Genomic DNA, 13,493 nt, shown 5'->3' on the forward strand with positions numbered 1-13,493 from the left:
TTTAGAAATAAGGCAACTCTTGCAAGGGCTGATCCAATCTAAGTTTGCCATCTTCCTTGATATGGTCAGATGCTGTGTGCCTCTTAATAGCTGTATGGCAAGGGGTGGAGCAAGGAGGGGGGAAAATGTGTCCATTTTCGTCTAAGAGGATTGATAAGAGAATCATAACATCAAACCAATTGGGTGTAAAGAGCACTGTCAGTGCCCTGAACCAGACACTGTCCTATGCTCTGCCACCAGGTCTGGTGCAGGCAATAATCCCTAAGGAATCACTTCAGCTGCTGCACCATGGCCCTGAAGCACTTCTGATTGCATTGTGATAACATCACACATTGCCACACTTCTAGGAAGCAGAACTCCAGCTGCGTTGAGCTTAGCTTCCCAGAACTTTGAGCTGCTTAAATGGAGCAGTGTCTGTAGCAAGGGATTGTTCTTTGCCCTTCTGCTGAGGCTGTCATAATAACATTCTAATATTATCCTTGGTAAGCTACTCTTTCTATGTAAACCACTTTGAACCTTTGTTGAAAAGTGGCATTTAAATAGTCTAGATTACTATCATGGCATACTTCATTCTACCACCACTATGTTTTTTGTGTTTTTCTCTACAGTCAGCATGCAACTGGTAGAGCTTTATCCGTCCCCATCTCTATGCCGTAAACCAGGGGTCTCTAAACTTTTCGGCCGAAGGGCCGCATCAAATATCTGACACAGTGTTGAGGACCGGAAAAAAAATTAAATACATTAGAGATGGAACTTAGATGAATGAATAAATGAATGGGCTCAAATGTCCAGGGCTTGTCCAAGCACAAACACAGCCCAAGAATAAAGCACACACACAAATGGAGCCCCAATCCATCACCCCACAAGCGCAACTCTGGTTGTGTTTGGTCAACTGGGCCAGAGGCTCTCGGGGATCAGAGGCTGGCCGCAGGCGGATAGAGGCTTGCCACAGGCCACATCTGGCTCCTAGGCCAGGGTTTAAAGATCCCTGCTGTAAACAGTTGCCTCTTTTCTGCCTGACATGCTGCTGTTTAAGGGTTGTCCAAACTCCAACTGGCAGGCTGCATCTGCTTTTAGAGGTAGCCCTCCCCACATGAGCAGTGCTTATAGTTCTGCCACACTGTTGCTGCTCCTGGCAGCTGACATCCTGTTGCAAAGCCTGCTGGGGCTATTGGCAATAGATGCGGCTAGAGCATCCTTGTGATGAGATTGAGTGCCAGGAGCAGCAGCAGAACTATAAGCACTGAGTAGAACTGGAGGGCTTTTCAGATGCACAGTAGTCTCCAGTTTGGAGATCGCTGATTTAAAACATGGTATCTTTGAGAGCATAGCATATCTGCTAGTTCCAGAACATCTGTGCTCTATTACCTCCTACTTCAAGTTCCTCTTCCAAGACCCACCTTTTCAATGAGACATTGGGCATATCCAATGTCTCCAGTATCAGACTGTAGTAGTATCTGACTTAGTTCCAGTATCCGACTGTAACAAAACCTAAGTATAGGTGTGGCATATCCACACTAGCCTTCTTGTTGCCCTGAAGCCTGTTAAAGGACCAGTTGCAGATTTAGGAGATGGATGTGGCCCAACTTCCTACCTGGAATAGTAGCTGGGGAAGAAAGAAGCTTGAGCCCTATAAAAGGGTTAGGTTTTAGCCTGAAGAAGGGTGGATGTCGTGCATTTTTAGCCTCCTTCAACAAAGACCAGACTGATACCAAAAATGCTTTTCACAGCCACACTTTTCAGCATGGGCACCCAAACTGTCGGCTGGATCAGAATAATCCTGTGCACAGCACAGAGGTGGCAAAGCTTCACCATTCCATGTTGCAACTAGCAGTTTTGCATCTGATTTTCACACAACCATGCGCTGGTCAGCTGCTTCTGCAGGAAATCACTCCAGAAGGTTCTGTGCCCAGATTTCGCAGGGGAGGCAGCTGGCCGGCACATGGCTGTGTGAACATCAGATGCAAAAACTGCTTGCTGCAGCGTGGAATGGCAACACTTTGCTACCACTGTGCTGCACACAGACTCATTCTGGTGTGCCAGTGGCTGGGTGAAGAATGGGCGCAAAACCTGTTGAGTGCAGCACGAAAAGATAAGGCTTCACCATGGCTGCACCCAGAATCATTATTCTGATGCACCTCAGGCCACAGTTTGGAGACCACTGCTTTAGAGGACACCTACTTGCTCAAACCCTTAATCTTTTGTTTTCATTCAATATGTGAGGCATCAACCACACTGGGTAACTGAAATAAATGCATAAGAACATAAGAAGAGCCCTGCTGGATCAGGCCAAAGGCCCATCTAGTCCAGCTTCCTGTATCTCACAGTGGCCCACCAAATGCCCGTTCTTCCTCTGCTTAGCCAGCCTTTATTTCCTGCTCCTTCCTTTGCTTCTCTATTGAATTATAGATTGTGCTTCCAACACTGGAAGCAAAACTGGGTTAAGCTATTGCTGCCCAATGTTGCATATACACAACAGGGATCAAATGTGTACACTTACGGGCTGGGCAGAAATGAGTTAAGAGAGAATTGCTTGAAGCACAGACACACTCCAAGGTAAGTAGGGAATGAAGCCTGATCTCTGTCCCCCACTCTATATTTGAATGGTGGGATGTTTTAGGTCGGCTGATCTGCTATGTCTAATTTGGCCCTTTGCTACTGTGCTGTTCCTTCTCTCATCAAGGTGAAGACCTGGGATAGTATGCTCAGTATGCTGGAAGGAGCAGTTGGCAACTATGAGTCCTATAGGCCCCAACAAGAAGTAACTAGGGTAAAGGTATTGTACTACAGCCCAACAAAGCAGTGCTGACTGTGTTTAGCTTTGTGGGATTTCTGCTTTTGCAGCTCTGATGGCTTGATGGGAATTCCAAAGTAAACAGACATCACAGTGCTGTGATCATTATCAAACATTTGAAACACATTTCAAGGAACAACAGTTTCTCCTTTTCAAAAAGCAGGAAACAGGAGTTGCATGTAGCAGGACAAAAATCTTTGTATCTGTTACAAACCTACTCTTCTGTATGCGTATTGCGTTCCTCTCCTCTTCACCAGCAATCAAGAAAAAGAAGCCCTTGACAGGTCACTCTTTTGTCTTTCACAGCAACTTAAGCCTTTTGTTCTGTCTTTTTGAGGGTTTTTATGTTTAGAAGATACAGTAATGCAATACCAGAAAGCTTAGTAAGAGTATTTCTTTTCCCCCTCCCTCAGTACAAACAGTCTTTCAACTTATACAATTGCAACAAATGTACAATATCTTTAAAAAAAAAAAAATGCAAACTGGACTGAATAGGATATGTTACCAGTGTTGGCAAAACCCCATCAGGACCAGCAATAAACTCAAATTCCTTTCTCAAAAGTGACACAATGCCCTGTTTCTTGAAAAACGATAACAAAGTGACTTAGCTTTTAAACACAGTTATCTGAGAACAGAGAACCATAAAAATTGTCAAAACGTTCAAGTTCCTGGTTTAAGAAAGAAATGAAAAACATTAGCACCTTTTTTCTGAGAGATGAGCACAATTGTTTTCTCAGCCTGCGTTTGATCTCTGTCCTGGTCTTTGGGAAACTGGCTGTTAACAAGGCAAGTGTGTCTTGCTGGTATGTCATTCTAATGAGCTTGGTTTTTTTTTCGGGGAGGGGGCAATAGTAAGCCTTCCTCTGAACTGGCTGCTTGATCTTAGTCTCCTACTTAAAACTGAGGCCCAACTTATATATAAGTGCTTGACTGATGGTCTGCATTAACTGCATAAGCATCCCATGGGTAACAAATCGCACTTATGGTCCAATCCTACTGCACCTCGCAGCCAGTGGAATGTGCATCCTGCTGGCAGTGATGGCAGAAAAATGGCCGTAAAGTGTGCCCTGGCAGCACGCTGAGTAGCACACTGTCGAATGCTGGTGGGAAGGCTGGAGACTTACTGTACATGTTGATGGAGTGCTAACCACCCACTGAGGAAGGTAAGGTGCTAGGAGAGAGTAGAACAGGGATGAGGACTGGGTGGGGAGGGGAAGGAATGGGGTGGGGAGGCTGCGGGAAGGGGGGATCTGGTGGCAATGGCATGTCCTATATCCTATCTCCTCTGGTCTCAGTAGCCTCTCTGCCCCTTTCTCTCTTCAGACTTGCACGAGCAAAGTTGCTGGCACAGGTCTAAGGAGATCTGTTGTAGGGATTTAAATCCCCTTTGCTTTCCAAAGCCTCCTGTTCTGCCCCTTCAATAGATACTGCATGTGCCATTTCAGTGCAGCTATATCAGTTGGGGTGGGGAAGGATATGACTGCGATGTTATTTGCTTCCTTCAAAACTCTACGTGCGTGCCAGAGGTGTCATTACTGGTATGCTGATAGTACATGGGTGTAGGTTGGCACATATGCACTCTTGCCATGTTTTGATCAATTTAACATAAGGATTGGTAACATGGATAAATGTCTTAGCTGGAGATCACCCCATACACAAATTAGGCTGGAGATTATGAGTAAAAGCTCTGTTTTCAGAGCTCTTATTTTCACATTGCATGCAGGCTGCAATCTGTGGGAGGACTCGGCACACAAATATTTCACACAAGATAGCTTTACCTTGCGCAATTCATTAATGAAGCTTATGACAGTGACCACTAGCTTATGTAGTTTAGGGGAGAAAAGGATTAGGCAGGTTGATGGAAGATAGAACCAAACACTGTATCTGCCATGATACACTTTTATATTCTGGTGGCAAGCAGAAAAGACAGGCTTCTTCTAGCATGTTCTGCCTGTGAAATTCCCCCTCACTGCTGAAAATTGAATGATGGACACTTTATCTGATCTAGCAGGGCAATTCTTATGTTCTTAAGCTGAGGTACCCTTATTGGGATGTCAGTTCAATTCAAATAAATGAGACTAGCTTCCAAGTGGCTGTGTAGGATCTAATTGCTAGCTTTCCAACTAGACAGTAGCGGTTATTAAACTGAGCCATGGCCTAATCCTGATCAGGATCACGGCACATGACTCTAAGCAGAAATTGGAGGCAAATCTGCCCCCCACCCCAAGCTAAATTCAGTGGGAAAATAATGTGAAAGAAAAATGCTAAACTTCCTCTCGCCATGTAATGAGATCTGGTTCAGGAGCCCACCTTCACTGCTTTTTGCTTAATAAGAGGCACTTCCACTTTTAGGCATGCCTCTTAATGTCTTTAGCTGTACATCACATTTGACTCATGGGTCAGACCAAGGGGTAGACAACCAGCTTGAGCTAAGGCCTCTACCCATTGTGGCTGTCATAGGGATGCCAACTTACCTTGTTCTATGTGGTAGGTCATTGCATAATATGGGATCCCCAAATTCATAGTTAAATGACTTGCCATTTTTGGAAGCACTTTTTCATAACACATATGATAACAGCTGCTACATGGAGTAATTTTAATGCCACCTCCACACGGTGGCCATTATGTCTAGATCAGGGGTGTCAAACTCATATCATACAGTGGGCTGAATAGCATTCATGATGCCTACTGAGGGCTGGAAGTGATGTCATTAAGCAGGGCATGACCAGAAATGCACACTTTTTTCTCACTTAGGAACTCAATAGTTGCAAATGACAGAAGATAAAATGCACAAATTTTGATCGTATTTTCAATGGGAGAACCCAGTTACCACACAGGCCACCCTTTCAGCAGTAACACCTCAGCACAGCTCAGTAACTGAGAGCAGCTGATGGTGGTGCTGGGAGAGCTTGAGGGTCAGATAAAGAGCTTCCGCAGGTAACATCTGACCTGCAGGCATTCTGTTTGACGCTGCTGGTCTAGATCGTCCTTTATTCTGGCATGAGTGTAGAGAGAGCTGCAATAGTGTTATTACAGCACTATATGACCATGCCCTTCTTTTCACCAACCCCCAGAGCAGCAGTAAACTAAGAAATTGGTAGAATTCAGCACTATGCTTTGCTCCTCACCTATTTTTGTGCAAAGAGAAGGCTGCACACAGTGCTTGAGGACACCAACTGTGAAGCAGAAATTTGGCTACAGAATTGCTACTAGGAGTGCAACAGGAGAGAAGATTGTGCGTACAAAATGTTCTCTTATTGGCTTTACCCATATAATAACTGTTGGCTTTTGAGTGTCCTGTGTGTTTATAATATCAGTCAATGCTGCTGTGAAGAATTTCAGTATATACAAAATGGAAGGGAAAAAAAAGTCTTAGGATAAATCAATCTCCTCCTTGCTAAATGTATAGCTTTAAATGGTCCCTGAACCAGATGTTTGCTTCCAGTACACATATGTATTTGGGAAAAACTGATTTTCTTTGTCCTAGGTCTTAAATAGCAGGTTTTTCTTAAATTCCCAAAGCAAAGGATCCGTTAGGCAAGTCAGTCACCAGGTTCTTCCTGCGGCAAACCACGTATTGGAAATGTAACCTGAACGTGACCCCATCTATGGGAAGGCACTTTGCTACCTATGTACAGCTGCTAAATGTCCACAGAGAGTATAGTTAGTGGCATGAACTGCAATGCAACATGTCACTCTTAAGAAAGAAAAGAGAAAAGGGACTATAGCAGCTTTTACCTTTTTGTAATCTTACTCCCTCTCCAAAACAAGACAAAAAAAAAAATTCCTGGTATTATACTGGAGTCTGCATGACATAAGTTATTTGTACTTCATGACAGGTTCAGTATAGCTAATTCTTGTTGCTTTACAGCTTGCTTTCTAAAAGACTGATGTCTTCGGCTAGTTCTGTCACTTTAGCCTGGCAATCCAACAAGTTATCCTTGAGTAAGGTTATTTCCTGAGAATGGGCAGCTAAGGTTTTATTCATGTGGTCCATGTAGCCCCACATACTCCCTGCGTTGTTCTCTAGCTCATTTCTGATACGGTCTAGGCTTCCGGTGACTGTGCCCAGTCTGCCACACATGTCTTCCACCTGGGCCACACGGTCATCAAACTGGAGCACTTCCTTCTGCAGGTGGTGAGCTACACTCTTGCAATTGCTCAAGTCACTGATGATCCTGGACTTGAGCCTTTCAAGGTCTCCTTTCAGGTTCAGGACCCGCTTGTTGCTGAAAAGAAGCTGGGAGCCTTGGTCACTGATCCTCTCTTGAATGGAGTGGACCTCATCTTCTATCTTGCGCTCGCGCTCATCCAGAGATGAGTTGACATGCTGCATTGTGTCTGAGTACTGGGAAACAGAATCCTTCAGCCCAGTTAGGGACTTGCTCATGGTTTTCAGATTGATCTTCAGCAATGTGATATCACCTTGCAGGGATCCAGTTGCTTCCTGCTCAAGCCTCCTCTGAATCTCCAGAATGGTGGCATTCAGTTTTCGTAGCAGATCAGAATTGCTGTCCATCCGAAGCAACAAATCCTGATTCTTGCTTTGACAGTCTTCAATTTCTGTACGGAAGATTTCTACGTCTTTGGAAGCAGATGTGCACCCCAGTGAGCATGAGCTTTCCAGGATGGTCAGCTGGTTCTGTAGTACCTCTAGCTTCTCATTGGTTTCCTTTCTTATGGTAGAAAGCTCTCCCTCCAGGAGAGGCATTACAGCTCCATCTAATCCCATTGTGGAGCTGGCATTATTCACTTCTCCTACAATAGTCATGAACCTGTCCTCTAGGGTTCTCATTTTGTCCTCAAACAAGATCCTTGTGCCATCCAGCTCGGACCCCAGCAGACCTCTCATGGTGTCCTCCGTGCTGGAGCAACAATTTCCTGTTTCCTTCTCTGTGAAATTCAGCCTGACCTCAAGATCCTCAAAACGACCTTCAAAAAGATTCCCCAAGGCGACAGTGGAAAGTTCATTGTCCAGCCTGGAGTGTAGGTTTTTCTGAGACTCGGAGATGCTGTGTAGTCCCTTCTCGAGGATATCCATCCTTTTGGTGAGGTAGTTCAAGTTGCTACAGCAGCTTTCCACAACAGTCAGCCCTTGGATTTGGGTTTCCAGTTGGGAGATTTCCTTTTTGATTTCCAGCTCTTTGCCATCCAGGGTCTGTTGAAGACGCAAGTTGGCAGCTTTTTCTTCCTCGCATTGCTGCTGCACTTCCTTGATTCGGTAATCACATGTACTTTGGATGTTCACCAGCTTCTTCTCAAAGCCATCCAACAGTTCCACTCGCAGGTTGCTAAGCCTGCTGTCCACATACTCTTCTAGCATATCAATGGAGGTGAGGGGTGAAGGACGGGCAGACTCTAGCAGATGTTTGATCTGTCCATCGTGGTCCAACACCATGCCATGCACTTCATCCAGCAGATCTGTTTTGATTTTCAGTGTATCGCTCACCTCAGACACTTTGCTCAAAATCTCTCCCACCGGCGGATAAGGGGAGAGGCTGGCTTTGTCCGCGGCATCCACTATCCCATCAGGAATGACTCCAAATCCCATAGTTGAATCAGGTACACTCGGACTGTTCATGAGGGATCCAATCATCTTACTAGTGTCTTCCTGGATGGCAAGCCGTAAATGGTCTCCCAGACCACTCACCATGTTGTGCAGGGTATCGTAAGATTGAGTGAGACGCCTGACCTCCTCCTCCAGCCGGTCTAGCCTGTCTCCAAACAAACTAGGCATTTTTCTACCTATGAATGAGAAGAAGGAAACAATCATCATAATCAATGTCACTGCTTCTCTCTATTGTAGGACACATTTTCCTGGCTTTTCAATATGGTACTAACCTGAGTTGCTAATTGGAAATATCCAAAACCAGGTAACCTTTGCATTATCACAGGGGATTGTTTTTGTGTCATCTTCTTATAGACTGTTGTGTTGTTAAGTGAAAAGTAGCATAAATGTAGTGCTCTTGCAACCATTTGAACTTTTCTGGAACTAAATGAAGCAGATGGAGAAACAAATCCCAAAAGGCAGACCGATTACCATCACCTTAACAGCAAAATTTAAGCCCTTCAGAAGCCTTCCAACATTCAGTGGCATGGCAACTGCTACAGTGTGTGCGTTTTCCATGCTGCTCCAAGAACACTGGAAATTCAACTTCTATTTCAGAAGAACACCATGATTAGTTTACATTGCAGTTTTTTTCTCTTATGAGAGGGGTGATACTAGTGTGAAAAATAGCTGTATTGCCAGCTACTTCCATGTGACCTTCAGCATCGAATGTTACCAGAGTTGTGATGCTGTTTTTCTACACTGGAAGGGCATGCAGAGGCTCTCAAGAACCTAAGAAGTGGTCCTTAGTGATGGAACAGACCCTTTAATGGTAGATGCTGCAGGGCAGGTCTCATCACACTGTTCTGCTCATAGCTCTTTTCTGAGACGATCTTTCCGATAAGTGAGAAATATCCTTTATGCTTCCTAGTGATATTTTGGAAAAGGCAGTCAGATTCTGTGAAAAGATATTAAAGGGAATGCAGAGATGGTCCTAAAAGACCTCATCACTCACCGTAATGGTTCTTCTTTGGTCCTGGAAATGGCTCAGGATGAATTTGGGGGTGCGGAGGAACTCTAGGACCTGGGAATATCTTCTGTGTAGGAGGCAGCTTGGGGCTGGGGTGCTGGGGCAGGAGGCCTGGCTGGTCAGTGGGACTGTCTTGGCACTCTTCTCCCATGAGACCTGGGCAGCACCTCCATGCCAACTCGGTCACAGTCTTATAGCCAATCTTGTACCTGGGTCTGAAGAATGTGCGATACCTGGTTGCCACAGAGAAGGAAGGCAAGATTAAGAACTGAGCATCTGGATCCCCCCACTTGTAAAACTCTGATGCAATGTAGAGTCATGTAGAATTTCCAGAAGATACAAGGAATGGTACCAATGTTATTTTCTCTAACGTGTTTTTAAAATGGAAAGCAAAATGTTAAAGATATAATGCTGGATCTAGCAGATGTAAAGTAGTACATTTGTAGTACTTCTACATGTTATGAGAGGCATTGTTGGGTGAGTGTAATTGAGGGCTCAGTCCTATCCCCCTTTCCATCACTGATGCAGCCATTATGCACTGCATCCTATGGTTGGGGGGGGTAGTCACGGAGACCTCCTTAAAGCAAGGCAACAGTTGTTTTCTTACTGTGGGGTTGCACTGCGGCTGCATCAGTGCTGGAAAGTTACCTCTGACTATTTAGACCAGCGGTTTTCAACCGCTGTGCCGCGGCACACTGGGGTACCTCAAGGCAGCCTCAGGTATGCCGCAGGGCGAGAGGAGGCAGGCAGCAGCGCGGGGGAGAAGTGGCTGCTTTGACCCTCAGGCGGCAGCCAGTGAAAAAGGAGCAGCCGTGGCTGCTTTGCATCTCCTGCTGCTGAGTAAGAGGAAGGCTGCAACCTGATCCCCATTTACCTGGGAGTAAGCCCCGTTGACTATTATGGGGCTTACTTCTGAGTAGACATGCCTAGGATTGGGTATCAAGTCCACCCGCATGCTGATTGGGCAGCTAAAGAAGCCCACAGAGTGAGGAGGCAGGAGTAGGCAAGCAGGTCGGAAGCAATCGAGTCTGCTGAGGCCACCAGCCGAAGAACTGGCTGGCCTGGTGAAGAGTCCACAAAAGTCCCTTTTCCTGACACAGTTACCAGCAACTGCCCAAAGCGACCCTTCCTGCCTTGCCTTTTGCCTTGCAGAGGAAGGGCTTTGGGCCACAATCCTCTCCACACTTACCTGGGAGTAAGCTCCATTGACTATTATAGGGCTTACTTCTGAGTAGACACACCTAGGATTGGGTATTAAGTCCAGGCAGAGAAGCCTGGAGGAGGTCCAGAGTGAGAACGAGGGAGGCAGGAGCAGGCAAGCAGGTAGGAAGCAAGCGAGTCTGCTGAGGCCACAGGCCCAAGAACTGGCTGGCTAAAAGAGTTCTGGTGCCCCAGTTTGCCTGCAACTCCCCAAAGTGAGGAGTTTTGCAGCAACTGCAAAACTCCCTCCTTGCCTTGTCTTTTGCCTTTTAGGGGAAGGGTGTTGGACCACAATCCTAGCCACACTTACCTGGGAATAAGCCCCATTGACTACAGTGGGGCTTACTTCTGAGCAGACATGCCTAGGATTGGGCTTTTGGTCGCACTCTTTTTTTTTAAATATAGGAGCAGGCAATTGGCACTTCTCCCCACCCCACTCCTTCCCACAGGCACCCCCCCCCCAAATCTCATAATCTAAGTTAGCACCTCTCTTACTGTCCCTCCCTTCACTTCTCTGCACCTTTCAAAGGTCCAGAATCACTTTCCTCACATTGTCTCCCCCCCACTCCAGCTGAATCCTGCACTTCTTTCAATCATGTGTCTTCATTGCCCCTCCCCCCACTATGTGCTCAGTCTGACCTCTCTTTGCCTGCACTTTCTGGCCTTACACTTTAATAACAACATTTTTCCTCCTTTCCAGAATCACATATACTCCAAACTACATACTCCCCGAACTTCTTGTGAGTCTTCGGCTGCAATCCTAACCACACTTTCCTGAGAGTAAGCCCTTTGAACAAAATAGGACTTACTTCTGAGTAGACCTGGTTAGGATTGTACCCTTTGTCAAGTAGTGATTTAATTGTATTAATTATATTAACTAAAAATTAATTGTAATGTAGTAATTCAATGTAAAGCAATGTAAAAAAATCTGGTAGTGTGCCTTGACAATTTTAGTGCCTTGCCAGTGTACCGTGAGCTGAAAAAGATTGAAAATGGCTGATTTAGACATTAACAAGAATTCAGCCATTTTCTCTGTTTCCTTTATATATGTGTTTGAAGATCATGAACAGGGAGAAGTTGTCCTGGAACCTGCTTTAGCAGTGTGTGTGAATTCTTGTACTGCCCCACTGTGCTCCAGTATTTAGCATGTGCTACCAGTGAAAAACATCTGAAGATTCAACTCTTTTCATCAGAAAAAGAACTAGAACAAATTAACATTTGGTACTAGTTTCCATTCATTGTTGGGTGGCATTCCCTGGTCTATGCTCTAAACACCCATGATATAGCATCCCTCTATACCTCAGGTGGTGAGTGTCTGAATTCCATGGTGAAGAAAGAGGGAATATACAGGTAATGTCAGTAACAGTGGCTGACCATAGCATAAAAGGCAAAACTAGATATGACTTTAATCACAACAGTGACTTGGCATGCTTGCTTTTTTAAAAAAAAAATTTGTAATTTTACTTTGGCATGCTTCTTCATAGAGTATTATGGGTAGAGTCCACTCCTCCAAATCTGGATCAGAACCATAGCAGGCATAAAATGAAAGGTAGCTTTCATTCACAGACTACCACCATGGTCCAGACCTGGACTGAGCTCCCTGTCCTAAGAAAAAAGCTTCTGTTCTCAAATATAAGCTTTTCCATGGCAAATAGCCTGCACAACGGATCACAATCTACATCAGAACTGCAGCAGGGCTGGGTCACGGCTATATGGTTGTCCTTCTAGATTTCCTTCCATTGTCACCTCTGGTCAAAGGTTTTGTGAGTCTTTGGAACAATATAAACACTTGCTTTACCAGAGATAAAAGGGGGGGGGGAGTGTGTACACCATGAAGGGTAATCCTGTTTCATATCACTCTTGTCTTTTCAGCAGAAGCTGACCGTATCTATTAAATCTTAAACACTAAATTCTAGCACTAGGGGGCAGCAACTCACCAAGAGTTACACTTCGTCCCTGCTCTTTCACACTCCCATCAGCATACACAGCAATGATGCATTTTTACATTTATAACAGTAGAACACAAGGCACTAGAGGAATAGTACTTAACTAACCATCTGTGGTCCATGTATCAGAGAGCAGGAAAAGAAGTCTAATGTGGTCTGCCACACAATAGGGTTATGTTTCCAAGGCTTAAATAAAGTGATCCACAGAGGCAGTAATGAAACTCTGGAATTATCATCATCATCCATAAACACTCTAGTGTCATTTTAATCTAACATACATTGTAAATCCTAAAGCTCAAAGCCAACATCAGGGGTTGGCACTTATGAAGACCCACTGCTGATTCTTGAGACTACCTTTATGCCTGTGGCTATTGTATGGTGTTGGTTGTATAGCAACTCCACTGGATCGCATTGAGCTAGAAGGGAGCTCATGGAGGGCATTTGCTGACAGCAGCATGAAACCCAGAGCCTGTCCTGCTGAAACTAGAAATGACCATTTAATTGGGATTATCACATCCTAAAACTATAGGCTGCTGCAGCAAACAAAAAGGGGTTGAGATTGTTTGGGTCCCAGTATGCCAATCATCGATCTCTTGTAATTGCAAAGTGGTCTTTAGGGTGAACACATTCATGTTCAGCACACAATGAGTGCAATATTGGCAAGCTGCATCTGCCGAACAGCCATTGCAGATCAAACAACCATGGACAGAGCTTTCATATTCACCTGACACCACTTCAAACACCATATTTTTCTATGGAGGCAGCTCATGTACTCGGCTGCAAGCACTTGTGTGATAAATCATCAGGTGTTGAGTGGTGCTGACAGAATAATCCTAAACATGTTTGCTCTGAAATCGCACTGTATTCTGGATCTGGTCAGTGACTGGGTGGGGAGATGGCCTGGAAACCCAATGTATACTGTGGAATGAGTCCTATCATGGCAGAAAGGTGAAATTCTGCAATTAATTAATAGCA

The 13,493-nt window shown here is 45.0% G+C and overlaps 1 protein-coding gene across 1 annotated transcript in view; it reads right to left on the minus strand.

Moving 5' to 3' along the window:
* Positions 1–1,827: 1,827 nt before the first annotated feature.
* Positions 1,828–13,493, minus strand: part of EMILIN3 (elastin microfibril interfacer 3) — a 33,312-nt gene continuing 21,646 nt past the window's right edge. Inside the window, exons 3-6 of the mRNA XM_066624694.1 lie at positions 9,358–9,605; positions 6,664–8,539; positions 3,013–3,040; positions 1,828–2,046 (exon numbers count right to left, since the gene is read on the minus strand). Of these exons, the coding sequence (XP_066480791.1) occupies positions 1,828–2,046; positions 3,013–3,040; positions 6,664–8,539; positions 9,358–9,605 (2,371 nt within the window). The remainder of the gene's footprint in view (positions 2,047–3,012; positions 3,041–6,663; positions 8,540–9,357; positions 9,606–13,493) is intronic.

This window comes from Tiliqua scincoides, chromosome 4 (genome assembly GCF_035046505.1).
Source record: "Tiliqua scincoides isolate rTilSci1 chromosome 4, rTilSci1.hap2, whole genome shotgun sequence".
NCBI classification, from domain to species: domain Eukaryota; kingdom Metazoa; phylum Chordata; class Lepidosauria; order Squamata; family Scincidae; genus Tiliqua; species Tiliqua scincoides.